Source organism: Cercospora kikuchii (genome assembly GCF_019650295.1).
Source record: "Cercospora kikuchii DNA, contig_00003, whole genome shotgun sequence".
Lineage (NCBI taxonomy): Eukaryota > Fungi > Ascomycota > Dothideomycetes > Mycosphaerellales > Mycosphaerellaceae > Cercospora > Cercospora kikuchii.
Window position 1 is genome coordinate 3,003,892 of NW_025408584.1, and position 14,319 is coordinate 3,018,210.

At 54.5% G+C, this 14,319-nt stretch overlaps 4 protein-coding genes across 4 annotated transcripts; 2 read left to right on the forward strand and 2 right to left on the reverse strand.

The window, feature by feature from the left end:
* Positions 1-37: 37 nt before the first annotated feature.
* CKM354_000555200 (uncharacterized protein) lies at positions 38-1,353 on the forward strand (the record flags this gene model as incomplete). Its single annotated transcript, XM_044800829.1, has 2 exons — positions 38-206; positions 260-1,353. The coding sequence occupies 2 exons, from the start codon at positions 38-40 to the stop codon at positions 1,351-1,353; spliced, it is 1,263 nt and encodes a 420-aa protein (XP_044656764.1).
* Positions 1,354-4,820: 3,467 nt separating this feature from the next.
* CKM354_000555300 (uncharacterized protein) lies at positions 4,821-6,086 on the forward strand (the record flags this gene model as incomplete). Its single annotated transcript, XM_044800830.1, has 3 exons — positions 4,821-5,069; positions 5,132-5,561; positions 5,614-6,086. 3 exons carry the CDS (start codon positions 4,821-4,823, stop codon positions 6,084-6,086), a joined length of 1,152 nt encoding a protein of 383 aa, XP_044656765.1.
* A 1,192-nt stretch (positions 6,087-7,278) lies between these two features.
* On the reverse strand, positions 7,279-8,540 carry CKM354_000555400 (uncharacterized protein; the record flags this gene model as incomplete). Its single annotated transcript, XM_044800831.1, has 2 exons — positions 7,279-8,027; positions 8,081-8,540. 2 exons carry the CDS (start codon positions 8,538-8,540, stop codon positions 7,279-7,281), a joined length of 1,209 nt encoding a protein of 402 aa, XP_044656766.1.
* A 3,364-nt stretch (positions 8,541-11,904) lies between these two features.
* On the reverse strand, positions 11,905-13,729 carry CKM354_000555500 (uncharacterized protein; the record flags this gene model as incomplete). Its single annotated transcript, XM_044800832.1, has 7 exons — positions 11,905-12,043; positions 12,101-12,125; positions 12,174-12,530; positions 12,585-12,668; positions 12,731-13,023; positions 13,146-13,607; positions 13,677-13,729. The coding sequence occupies 7 exons, from the start codon at positions 13,727-13,729 to the stop codon at positions 11,905-11,907; spliced, it is 1,413 nt and encodes a 470-aa protein (XP_044656767.1).
* Between the last annotated feature and the right edge of the window lie 590 nt (positions 13,730-14,319).

Genomic DNA, 14,319 nt, shown 5'->3' on the forward strand with positions numbered 1-14,319 from the left:
AAGCATTCCAGGAGATCGGCGCCATTTTTCGGCCTGCATGTGGTTGTTGGTCTGTGCGCGCCGCGGCTCTGCATCCGAAAGACGTTTGGATTTCGAAACAGCGCACAGCGAGGCTTGGACCATGTATGCGTCCGCAAAACAGCTGACCGCGAAAGATCTCGGTCTCGCCGATGGGCGCGAGCAGGAGGATGAGGAGGCGCTGGATGGTAGGCAGGCCCCACACGCATTCGAGTGACAGGTCAGCTGATCGACCTTGCAGTGCTCGATCTGCCGCAGCTGCACCAGCGCCCGAGAGCAGAGACTCTGCTCCTCACCCTCGCCGACCTGAGCTCGCAGCCAGCCTCGTGGGATGCCACACCCCGCAATGGAACTCCGACGTCGCCGTTATCGGGCACATCCACGCCATTTCGCAGAAAGAGAGAGATACGTAGTCAAGGCATACCCAGCTACTTGACGAAGATCATAGCTAGTCCACTCGCTTGGATCGAGGACGATGAGCAGAAGGAATGCATCTGGGAGGCGGCAGCGCAGCGCCTTAGCGAACGTAGTGGGAGGACTGCTATGGGCTCGATTAGCAGGACCTTCGTCATCCCGCTACAACCACACCTGCCGCTGTCCCACGACCACAGCACTGGGACTACCATGACAAATGAGAATGAGATACATGCAAGTACGGACACCATTGACGGGTACCTCAACCTCACTCTCCGTGAGCCCGCATTGACTGGCGATGACCTGGGCTTGAAGACTTGGGCATCATCGTATCTCCTCGCCAAGAGAGTTGCTGTCCTGCAGCATACACTTCCCCGCCTGCCACAACATGCATCGATTCTTGAGCTCGGTGCGGGTACTGGGCTAGTGGGCATGGCCGCTGCTGCAATCCTCAAGAAACATGTCATCATGACCGATTTGCCAGAGATCGTGCCTAACCTTCAGCACAATGCGCAGCTGTCTGCAGGAGCAATTGCGTTACATGGAGGCAAAGTCGATTGTGCCGTATTAGACTGGATGCAGCCCGGGGCATTCTTCCTCGACGGCATGCACGAAGGTCAGGCGCACACCTTTCCGCTGATATTTGCAGCCGACCCGATATATGGTCCCGAGCACCCGCGGCTGCTTGCCCAGGCGATATCCTATCACCTGATTGAGAATAGCGATGCACGTGCAGTAGTCGAGATGCCACTCCGCGACGCTTACGTCGCTGAACGAGAAGCGTTCAGGCAGGCCATGAGGGATGTCGATCTTGTACTTCACGAAGACGGTCAAGAGACCGGCTTTGATGACTGGTCCTCAGCGGTCGACGAAGAACCTATCGAAATAACATGCTGGTGGAGTGTGTGGAAGCGGCGATGACATTGTTTGGCAGTTGTCTCCCTCCTTCCATTCACCACAGCAGAGTGCTCGTAGGTACATCAACGATTGTTACACTCTCTCATCTTCACGACATTTCCTTTGCATAGTCTTATTCACGGCTGTTCATCGCTATTTCCTCATTTTCATAGCAGTCCTTATAAATACTGCTAATGTCTCTGGCACAGTAACAAACAATGAATGACACGTTGCTATCGACTATTCGAGTGGGTACTGACAAGCAAATGACAAACTCAGCACTCAACCAACAAACATTCAAACTTGAAGGGCAAGCCATCTGTGACGCTTGCAGTCTGCGTATGCTCGAAACCACTATGTCAGCTGCTAGCGGTCCAAGAAGGTCGACGATACGACGATTTGGAGAGCGCATGCGCTTCGAGAATCGAACAGGTGTGGGTATCGCTCCTAACCAAATGAACAGTCCACCCGCATCCCCATCGAAATGGAGCGAGTTTGACGAAGAAGACGAGCGCATTGCGGATCGAATTTTTGAAGACTTTGCAAGATTCGAATGGCCCAGCCAGGGATATGATCGAACACCTTATCCTTCGCCAACAATCAGCGAGTGGTCTCATAGTCCTAAGTCGAGTAGATTTGCAGAGTCCTGGATCGCAGACCTGAAAGCCTCCGCGTCGCATGCTGGTATATCGAGCATAAACCCGTCGCTAATGCAACACATGAGAGGTGCGGACATGAAGTGGGCTGGCCCTTCAACTGGCCATGTCCTAGATATACCTGACTTGTCTCATGGATTTTGTTCACAAACCGAGGCTGCTTCACCGTTAGGGCTCGTGGACCCCAAGCATGCAGCCGCCAATAACATCATCGCTTCTCTTGATGACGACTTCTCGCCGACATTCCAGTCTTTCTTGCCGACCGAACGTTCTACCAGCGATGCAGACTCGGACGTCAGCTATCTAGACTTGAATGACCTCGACCCTCCAGCCGCGCGAACAAGCTCGTACTCGGATCGTGTCGAACATGGCAGAAGGGGAGCGATCGTGGGACGGGGACGCTCGAGGATGCGATACCACAGGCAAGGCTGTGAATGCTATGAATGCAAGCAGTTGAGACTCCCTTCATAGGCAACCCATTGCGAAAACACTTTGCTGCTTGCGCTCACTCTTCAGATCTTGTGAGATGACGTTGATTCAGCTGCATTGTGCCTGGCTAGACGAGTCATTCTGCCGCTTCGGCGATGCAACTGTAGACGCTTGACGCCACACACATCGTCGTGGTTGATATCATCTGGCAGCCTCCACCATCAGCGAATTCATTGGCATCGCGTTCGTCCGTTGGACGGTCCTCTCAATGGATTGGGACAGGCTTCTCATGCGATGAAGCCACAATTTCGCTTTGAGCCACACCCGGTATTGACATTTGCTGGTGGATAAACCGGATAGTCAGTCGGAGCCATGGACTTTGCATTTTCAGCTGTGAGCTGGCTTGCTTCACTCAACATCTATTCCCTCCATCATTACTGACGGACACATCTTTTTCAGGCGTCACCCGAGCAACGTACACCGCGAAGCGATTCTGCGAAGCAGTACAAAGGTCTGTGCCTGGTCTACAACATCAGCCTGTGTGGTTGTTGCCCTGCAAAGTGGCCATGGCTCTTCGCTCCGCACTCGCAAGAAGTCAAATAGATGAATTGATGACGCGCAGGCGGCGACGCACAACAATCTTGAATGAGGTGCACGCCCACGCGACGTATATTGCTCTTCCAAATTGAACAATCTATCTGCCTTCTCACGTTTGTGAAGACGTCCGTAGTATGGTGGAAACGCGCTGCATGTGATGCCGGTCAAGCACTGCCAATGCATAGATCTACTGTGCCTGACTAGGCGAGTCATTGTTGTACATTGCTTCGTATACCATGGCTAGACATCACGTCTATGGCTCTGTGAAGTCGTCTTTCAGATCTCTTATCCTGTTTTGCAGCACATTGCTTTTCCATAGTGCTGCCATTGCCCGATCCGTTGAAGCTTCGTCGCTCATCGGCATGCCGATGCTTCGGCTTCGTGCATTGGGCCATTGACCAAAGAGGCAAGCGGCAAAGACCAATGCGGCCTTCGACTACGCCGGTGTCGTCAGCGTACTGCCCGCAGAGAGCTCACATCAGGTGATCCGCTGCGGTGTGCGCTGCAAAGTGGCAACTCTATCGTATACCTCAACAGGATATCATGACGAAGTGAGGAGCTGCGAGCTGCGAAGCTGTGCAAGGTGTGGTTGTGGTCACCCAGAGTTTGGTTCGGTCAATGTCAATGGAGTCAAGTCCGAAGCGGTGGAACCAGCGCGCAGCCTTCCCATTCCGCTTGCTTGGGCGAGCGTGGCTGTCCACCGCGTGGTTCGACCACGCCTTCGCTACCACTTCACTCTCACGCATGTCTGTCTCGGCGGAACCATACATCTCTCGCAGCTGTCCATTGTCCCAATCGAGCATCTCGTAAAATCGAAATTCGGAAATTTCTATGATCTGCAAGAACCTGCATTTGCTGTCTTCTGGTACTGGATCTGCTGGAATAAGCCTCGTATTTCGTTCTTGTCTTGATCTGCGTCTCCGGAATCTGAGACATCAACAATGCTGAGCCACGCTTCGCTACCCCGGATCCATTCAATACGTACTACCTTTTTGGGACGTACTGTACCGAACACTTACAACGTGGCGAGCCCCCACCGGCGGAGTGAGACAGCCGCTCCCAAGAACCAGGTTGGGGGCCGCGAAGCCTCTTCCGGGTTCTGGGATCAAAGGGTTCGGGGAACCTGGTGCTTTCCAGAGCCTGTTTCGAAGTCCATTGCACCCTGGGACACGGGCTGATGAAGTTTCGGTGTAACAGAAGCGTCAAAGTCGACAGCTCCGAGTTGAAGCCTACTGCTCCACCACTCTAAGTTTGCAACAGCAGTGTGCGTGTCGGGTATCAAGCTGCCGTGAGCATATGCACTTAGGCGAGCGAGCTGACGGGGTTTGCATGTCTTAAAACTCGAAATGTATCGTCGCATGGCCGAACAGTACGTTCTGGACGCTGCAGAGCCGGCAGAGGCATGCAGCTTAGCGAGATGCGATGAGTCGCCAGCCGTGTCGATGGCAATTTGACGGTGAATGTGCTGTGTTGTCGATATTGCTGACCGTAAGTCTGGTCGGCTTCTTCGAAGTGAGGCGGGGAGTGAGGCGAAGCTGTGGTGGCTCAAGACGACATTTACCCCGCCGATGAGCTGTGAGCTTTCCCCAGGTAAAGTGCCTCGCTCGAACGACCGACGAGCGGATACTCCGAAAGCAGCGGCGCAAAGATGGACTTCTTCATCATTGGAGCACTTTGCCTTGTCAGTATTGTAAAGGCGACGGCATTGGCGGCCTTTGTATCTTTCTCGATCATCAACAGATAGCAAGCTGTCTCGAGTGCCTTCCGAACGTGAACAAAGTGCCCAGCGAGTGCAAGAGCGAGGGGCGAATGGCATTCAACGAGATACCGGTGTTGGATCTGTCAGAAGCCAGGAATGCGGATACGAAGCCAGGCTTCCTGAAGAAGCTGAGAGACGCATTGCTCAATGTTGGTTTCCTATACATCAAGAATGTGGGAATCGATCAAGAGACCTTCGATCGAGTTTGCGAGGCAGGCATTAGATTCTTCGATTTACCGGAAGAAGAGAAGCTTTCCATTGAGATGAAGAACAAGCCGAGCTTTTTGGGCTACTCTCGGGTAGGTGATAGATGCATTGAGCTTCTCGAGGTAGATATAATGGTTGCTAAGACACAGTACAGCTTGGAAATGAAATCACAGCACATAAGGCAGATTGGCGAGAGCAGTATGATCTGAGTACACCCCATGATCTTCCCACAGACCAAGATCCGCTGTACTATAATCTGCTTGCTCCCAATCAGTGGCCAAATGAAAAGCACTTGCCCAGTTTTCGTACTATCTTCGAAGACTACATGCAGCGGATGGGCGAAGTCAGCATGTTCTTCACAAGTCTCATTGCAGAGGCCTTGGATATGCCCGCGAATGCTTTTGATCGTTTCTTCGATGTTGGGCAACAGCATAAGCTGAAAATTGTCAAATATCCGGATAATGGGACTGGAGTGGGACAGGGCGTTGGTCCTCACAAGGACTCTATGCTCACGAGTTATCTGTTGCAAGCCTCTGAGCACAAAGGACTCCAAGCCCAGAATACTCGCGGAGAGTGGATTGATTGTATGCAAGCCACGCTCTCTTAGCAAATGCCCTAGCTGACAAATTGATTCAGGCCCCCCGAAACGAGGCACCCTCGTCGTCGCCGTAGGCCAAGGCCTCGAAGCTCTAACAGAAGGCACCTGTGCGAGTACGACACACCGAGTCCTCAGTCCCGCCTCCGGCACCGGCGCTCGTTTTAGTATCCCCTTCTTCCAAGGCGTTTCCTACGATGCACAATTCGAATCAATGGACGTTCCAGAGCACGTGCGAGCTTTGAGACAGAATATCCTACAATCACAAGATGGTCGACGAGATGACGTCGAGTTTACATTTGTCAAAGGGCGCTGGTCGCATCTTGGCGAGGCGACGTTGATGAATCGGATTAAATCGCACCAAGACGTTGGTGAGCGATGGTACCCAGATCTGTTGGCGCAGATCCGCGAACAACAAGCGCGAGATGCCGCGGTGGTGGAGACGGGGACTTCTGCTGTGGCCAATGGTGTTGTTGGACGAAAGGATAACACGAGAGTCGTAGAAGCGCATTGATTAGTAGTAGGCAGATCATCCTCCGATGTTGTGGATTCCTCCTCGTTCAAAATTTGGTCGGTCGGTATGTCTGACCTTCTGGAGTCGGAGTCCGTCTCCGCTGGTTGTGAGGTGAGGTGCTAGGAGCATTGTCCGGTGGTATAGTTCTGACCAGCTGAAGCCTCTGAACTAGCGCTTTGGCGCTTGGATAGATAGTCGGAAACAAGAAACTGGCGGTCGTAACTTTCACCTGTGCATTGCGTGCTGCTTGCGATTGTGTGCTATAAGATGCGTGAGCGTCATAGCCGCGTAGTTGGGCATTAGAGGAAAGGGGACTAAGAACCAACCACCAACCACGAACTTAGTCGGAATGCGGCGCACACGGGATGAAACGTGAGTGTTTGGAATAGATCATGTTCGCAAAGCTATTGTAAGCATATTTGCTGGCGCCAAAGGCCAAAGTGCGACCGTTAGGTGATATTACAAGTACATTGCGCGTTCGTTATCTGGTAAGCAGTAGCATTTCATCTGGGTATCCCTTGCCTGCGAAAGCAGGTACTGTGGTTCGTTCTGGTCTCTCATCAACGCCATGGAAGCAAACCCATAGTCATTTCCCTCCGAATATTATAACAGTAGTAGTAGTGTTCTAGCGTCTGGGTCGCGGCAATGTGTAGCGAAGCGACGGGATTCAAGAATTCGTAGCTGTGGCAGCCAGTGCCTGGGCAGCAGCAGCAGCAGCAGCACCGCTCATCATCATGTGAGATTGAGTGCGATAGACTTTGCAATGGTGGTGCCGGCAAGCCGCTGTTCCACGGGCCGCGCTTGGCCCAGGCGCGCCGGTAGTGCTTTCGCTACCGGAGCTCTGATAGAGTTTGCGCGTTGCGCGAGCTACCTCGCATCTCGATCAAAAGGCGCCTTGGTTGCGTGAAATGCAATGTGGTCTGAGGGCCGGGCTGCGTGCGGGGCGCTGTGTGCTGTGGTGTGCCGACCAAACTGTGTGTCGCGCACTGGATGTGGTCAGGTCTGGTTCCGATTGTAGTCAATTCCGCTTAGCCGCGTGGGTGAGAGGAAGGTGCACACGGTCTGTGCTACCTGGATTGGGCGTAGTCAATACCAGAAGGGCACGCCCAGAGGGACTTTCCATCGCTTGCCTATCCAGGAAGTTATCGCGATCAACGCGGCTACCACAAAGATGGCTGGGGGGAACAGCTGATCAAGCAGTTGGGTAATGCGCCAATGGGTATGAGCGGCCGGCGGCCTCCTCTCGGTACGTCTGCTGCTGCGGATATGGCTGTTCACTTGTGGCCGTGTGGAACGATGCATTGGGAAGCGGCGGTGGATGCATCTGGGTATGTGGCGAACTGTAGTCCGGGCCGGTAGTTGGAACTTGCATGGGCGCCACTTGGAAGGCCTGTTGGGCTGGAAATGCGGTCTGGCCTTGATAGCTACTGGGGCTCGACGAGACAGAGATGTTGGGAAACTCGCTCTGTGGGGTCATCTGAGTGTGATATGTCGAGGACTGGTAGCCTGGTTGCTGCGAGGGTGCTGTCTCGTACTGAGACGGCCTCTGCTGCTCCTGGCTAATGTATTGGTAACTTGACGGGGCTGCGGACCAATCTACTCTTTCTCCATGCTGGAATGTAGCCGAACCTGGGGCCTGCATTGGGTCCTGTAGGCTGCTTCCGGATGTCTGAAGTGGTTGCAAGCTCTGGGCGCTCTCGTGCGATCTCCAGGCGGTCAAGGTAGGTGCATTGGCAACAGAACTGGCAGTTGGAAGACCCATCCCGTTGGCAACGAAGCCTGCTCCATGTTGCCAGGAGCCATGGCGGGATCCTGATCCCTGGGTTGTGACCGAGTTGTTACTTGTGGATGTTGACCCCGGGCGTGGGATAGAGGCACCTGCAGCGTTGACCGGTGATGCGGATGGGACAGACAGCAGACTTGACTCTGGCAAGCGTTGACCTATTGCGAAGTGTCAGTCAAAGCGACAATTGTAGCCAACGTCGCCCACTCACCTTCGGAGGGAATGCCGTTCATGTTGAAACCTGCTTCGTTGAGCTTGTTGCGCAGGTAGACGATTTCTTCTTCGAGTTCACGGTTTCGTTGCTGTGTGGCGTGTGCGATCTTTTCGGTTTGCTCTTGGTTGCCTCTCAGCTCGTTGACGGTCCTCTCGAGGTGGTCAATGTGGTCCTTCGTCCGTTGTCGGATGGCACGTTGGGCTTCTCGGTCGTTGGCTCGCTTTCTCTCGAGCTGCGCGGCGGACAGCGTAGTGACGCTTCGAGTGCCAGCTCGGGAGGCGCGCTTCTTGGTAGAGCTCGTTGACGACTTCCGCGTATCGGATCCGGGAGAGACATAACGTTGCGACGAACCCTTCTCCAACGCTCCCAGGGAAGATGAGGAATCAGAATTCATTGGTAACCATGGAATGTGGTCGTTGAAGTGGTGCCACGGTGTTGTAGGAAGAACGCACGTCATGTGGAGTGCTTGTGCAGGTGATATGAGGAAGGAAGATGAGGTACGGGAGCGGGAAGGCCGGTTGATAGCCTTGCTTTATCCGAGTTGGTGAGTGAAGCCGTCCAGTGTATCCGGCGTGAAATGATGTTGGTGGTGAATCGTGGTGGGCACGATGCTACGAGGGAGGACGAGTAGCTATATGCATGAAGCGTGAGTGAGGCTCGAGCTCCTGGTAGTATAGGTGCTTTGCTATAACAGAGCAACGCAATAATGCGAGCACCGGAGAGGATGCGCGAGAGACGTTGATGCTAATAACCCAGTCGAAAGCCACCGAGTGCGTGCCCTGACAGCCGGTCTCTGCCGGTGACTTGCACAATGCGGTCACAGACATCAATGCCTGACGCGGGCTCATGCACGGCCGGCATGACAGGGACCTGGGAGGCGGTTCCTGCAGATGCATGCAGCGTACATGGCGGCTGGCACACTGTGAACCCTATAGCTGGCGCTCTGTCCCGGCCGGCGGCCACGCTCGCAGTCGACTGGAAGCTCCGACCAGTCTGTTCTCGATTGGATGTGATCGCCGCACACACGCTGTTGTTGCACGCACGAGCCCGCGCCGTGGGAGCGCGCTGGGCTCGTGGCTGCGGTAGCACCAGCGCAGAGGGATATGTCTCGCGGCCGGGCACACTCGCCGAAGTTTGGGTGCGCTTTGATGCTCCACGTGGGCGGGATAGGTCATCACCGCGAGGTGGTGGTGGGTGCTGGACGCGCCACACGATCGCCCGAACTCTGTTCCTGGCAGCTTGCACCATGTCCGACTCGCCATCGTGGGTATAGCGGACGCTGCTATGATATGGTGAAACTGCCACCCTCCGACGTCTCTGCTGCTGCATCCCCGTCTGGTTGTCTCACGGGCGCGGGCAATATCCTGGGCCAGGCACGGCTCGACCCTGGAAGGGAGTTGACCTCTTGCCCCATTGCGGCGCCGCCCCGAAGGATTGCGCGAGAGGGGGAATGCAGCGGTTGCAGTTCTTTTGCTGTTTGCGCGTGCTGTCCGGATCGTCCATATCGAGCACGGGAGGATCTTGGCTGCGATCTCTCCCATCCTAGCGGCCGCAGCTCATACACCATGCGGTGCCCATACTGCCATCACTTTCCACCCACGGCGGCGGTGTCGCACGCTGAGCGCAATAGCACAAGAGGCAACTGAAGACAGCGCCAAGACGGCTCTGCTCTCTGTTGATAGGCTGCGTGGCAAGCCGCCGGAATTCACCCGGGCGCTCTCAACGTCGCTCCATTGGAATTCGTTGCTGAAAACATACAACGAACATCCCAGCTGCCCTCCGCCCGCTACACGTCGGATCAACGACCCGGACACAACGTTTCCTAGCATCGAGAGGAGGAGACTGGCGGCATACCCATGCTGGCACGTATACCCGCAGTCCGCTCTAGCGCGTCCGGGCAGCTGGCGGAGGCCAGAACCCAAATGATAAGCGAATGCGGCCACGGTATGCCGACACGAAAGTTCGTCGTTTACCCGCAGCCCGCGCGGGAGTGCACATCTTGTATCTCGATCCAGGACCTCCAGGTGAGCGACAAAGCTTATATGGAGCTGCAGCACCGCCCACCAGCACGCTTGTGACAGCCTGGTTGTTTTCCTGCACCCTGCCGCCGGCTCTCGGAGTGCGGCGAAATCTGAAACATACCACTTCACTGATCACCTCACGCCTTCGTTGGGCTCTCAAGCACCGCGCCTGCTGTGGTACTGTGGGCGTTATTGACATGAAACATAGCGCATTTGAGCTCCTGGACTACCACGAGGAAAGCGCGACCACTGGGCTCAACAAGATGCCAGTTCAATAGACTGGAGTGCGACGAGGCTGCCACGCACACAGCTGCGCATATCCGGAGCCGAATGCGGTGAATACAGCCTCGCGATCTCGCAATAATTGCTGCTGTCATCGAGACCGCCTCAAGGTCCAACAGCTTTCTGCTGGGCTGAGCAAGAAGCAATTCATCCACGAGAGTTCAAACCTAGTTGTGTTCCCCGCTGCACGAGCTAGTGCCGCATAACAGCATGCTGCACGACTTCGTTTTGGGGTCCAATCGCAATGATCTGCAGCCACCAACTCTATTGCTCACCAGCCAGAACAACCACATCATGTGGCTGGGCTCGTTGGGGCACCGCACGCAATGCCTGCCAGATCCCGATGACATCTTCCTAGACCGACCTGCCGTGGCACTTGATCCGAAGGCTATCGGCATAAGCATCCAGCAACTTGTGTGGTATCGTCGTAATAATACTGCCACGGCAATACGAGACCCCCAAAGTATGCTGTTGGAGTTTCCACTGGACACAGAGCGGAATGCGACGAACTCTGAGAGCCGTGGCAGGCCGGTGCTTTGTGCTGTCAATCTAACGGTTTACATAGCAACGGACAATATGCGCGAGGCTATCTTGGAGACACCGGACGGGGCACTGTGGCTCAATGAGCTATATGCCAGGTATACGGGCCCGTTGAGCGACGTTCTCCCACACTGTCGTTGCCGGCATCTGTTCGGCGCCCATTGGCACTCGCAATTCACTTTGGTGGCCCGCACGCTTGGCTGCTCTCAAGTGGGCTTGCGACAAGGATGGTCCAAGCACGATCGGCGCATGGGTGGGTTGTTTTACGTCGATCGTTCAGGTTGTCGGAGAGCTTTCTGGCGTGAGCTTCGCAGCGACCCGGATCATCGGTCACCTGCGCGGGATTATCGGCTGAATTCGAGCACAGATCGCGCACTTGGCTGGGCCTTTTTGCACCGCATTTCGTACTTCGGACATATCTCGACCATCTGGGCCAGCAGAATTCTCCTCCAGACCATAGCGACGCGCATAATGAAACGCTTGCTGTTCCTACGCTGCTGTCAAAGCTAGTCAGTCCTATCTTCTGGGTCGATCTCGAACCAATTGGGCGTGATTGCAGGAGGGTTAATCTGGGCGTCTGAGACGCCAGTAGGTTCATCAGATCCGGTCAGCGGGGGAAAGCAATGCTGTGGTTGTTTCTGCTGTGGTTGTCGACTGGGATCAGGCACTATGAGCTGTGCAGCCTGGTTGTATCCCTTCGATCCCACGCCACGCATGTGGCTTGTCCGGCTTGATCGTGGTTAGCATGTCCGACTCACCATCGCTCAAATGTGGACACGCTCATCACTATCAGCTGCGAATTCTCAGAGCGAATCGATGCGCCTCCGGCGGTGCTCGCCATCCAGGCGCAGCCAGAGGCACCGGAGCAGAAAGATCGATGCTGGTGTCATCAAAGATGATGATGTATAATGAGCCATATTATGCGCCGCCTAGAGATTAACGGATAGAGTGCCACGGGCATGGCCGTCCCTTCTTCGCTTATTTTGGCCCGCACAGCGACGAGAAGACTTCCGCGACGACTCGTGCGCTTTTCTTTGGCATCCTCTTCTGACCACCGGCATAGTCAACGTACGTCACCCCGAATCTAGTCTCATAGCCTTCGGCCCATTCAAAGTTGCTATAGGTGTCACATGTCAGTTTGCAGCGCTGCAGCGGCACGCGGAATTGTACTCACTCCATCAACGACCACGCCATGTACCCTGGAACAAGTCAGCAGACACTTCCAACCACATACTGACGAAACTTACCTTTGACATCAATGTTGTCCTCACTGTACGCCTTTGCCAGCTCACCAATATAGTCTCGGAAGTATTGCGCTCGAAACTCGTCGTCAAGTAACTGCTCCAGGGGCAAATCGTTCTCGCCCTTCAGGCTTGTGCCGTTCTCAGTCACATATATGGTGGGTCTAGAATAGCGCTTCGAGATCCAATTGATCAACTTTCGGAAGCCCACGGCATGGGGCCGAAGCCAAAACGACTGCGTCTCCGGCCCTATCGACTCGCCGGCTTTGTTTTCCTTGAGTGTCTCCACGTTTCCGCCGAAGTCGTCTTCAGCTGGGGCATCCTTGCGATGCTTCACGTAGTCCGCTGTATAATGATTCATCCCTATGCCCGTGTGAGGAAGGGCTTGCAGAAAGTTGATGTGGTTGTTTCACTGACCATAGAAATCATTTGAGCCCTGCACGATGGCCCGCTCGGCCTCAGTGAATGTGGGGAGTCTGTCACCCAATTGGCGACGCATACCTTCAACGCAATTCTAGTCAGTATGGCCGTCTTCGTCTTGCCGACTCCTTGATTCTGCTTACTTTCCGGGTAATCGCCGTGATATACTGGATCGGCAAACCAGGCAATTGAGAACTCCAGCTTGCGCTCGCACGCCTCAACGTCCAGGGCCTCGTTCGCATCCCATGGCTCAACCCAGTCGCCGTTTAGGGTTATGCCTATCTGTCCCTGCTGGGTTGGTTTAAACTCTTCCCTGTACACCTTCACTGCGGCAGCGTGAGCAAGCAAGATGTTGTGGCCGACCAGCCACGGCTCGGTCGATGACTTGTGCCCGGGCGCGAAATATCCTGTGGCATAGCCTAGAATTGAAGTACACCTGCAGGTTGTCAGAGATTTCTCCGCACTGTTCGCTTTGTCTCGACCATGTTTCTGAGCAACGCCTCACAATGGTCCCAGCCTCCCACATGCACAGCAGAGGCAAGAACAGACAAAACTTACCAGGGTTCGTTGTAAGTGATCCACAGCTTGACTTTAGACCCCAAGGTGGAAAACATCAACCGGCTGTAGTTGACAAAATCCGCGACATACTCTTCCTTGTTCAAAAACCCACCATACCGCGTGTAGAGCTCTTGTGGCAGATCCCAATGGAACAACGTGACCAGAGGCTGGATGCCATTCGCCAGAAGCTCATCAACCAAATTCAGGTAGTATTGCAAACCTGCTTGATTCACAGGATCCTGGCGTCCTCCCAACGGGATCACCCTGGACCACGAAACACTGAAACGATAGGCTTTCGCGCCGAGTTCCTTGAGCAATGCAACGTCTTCCTTGTAGCGGTGGTAAGAGTCGCAGGCGATGTCACCATTCGAGCCGTCCGCGATCTTGCCTGGCTTCCCCGCGAAGATATCCCAGATTGAGTCGCCTCGTCCATCCTCGTGTGCGCCTCCTTCGATTTGATAGCTGGTGTCAAGGATGAGCTCTCATACGCGGACTTGCTGTCTCGCCATTGTCGCTGTGAGTGTGACTGACCTTGCAGTTGCGTATCCCCACAGGAAGTCCTGTGGCAAGCGGGCGGAAGTCATTTCGGCTTCTGGAATCTGTCTTGCTGGAAGTTTGTAATGTTTCTAGTAAGTTGTTGTGACCAAGGAATTCTTGACTATGCAGGAAGGCGGCAGCTTCGTTTTCCTACCTCGTATACGGCAAGTCTCTTAGATGCCCACTTATATGTGGTGTGGTGTTTCTTGGCTTTAGTGCTTTCTATCTACGGAGAAATGGCTCTCTGGGTACGGAGAAGTGCTCACCGAACACAAAGGCGATTCCCTGAGCGACGCGTGACGTCCAATTAAGGATAGATTAAAACCCGCACAGTGAACCCATGCACGCAATGGTTCTCTGCGGATGCCGGCAGCAGCGACCAGCAGATAAGTGTCGACGGATGTGAGGACCGTCAGCCGCTGCTGCCAATGCAAGAGGAAGACGCCACTTCATATCGAGCGGGCTTGTGACTGGACACCCACACAGGGTCTCGTATACAACATCACACTGTACAAGAGCAAGTTCTTCGAGGCCAAGTCGCAAAATGACCATATTCCAAGCAATCCTACTCCTGGTATAAAGAACTCGCTAGCCTGCGTAGTGAGGCAGTCTTTGTGACGGCTTTCGCGCCGTTGAG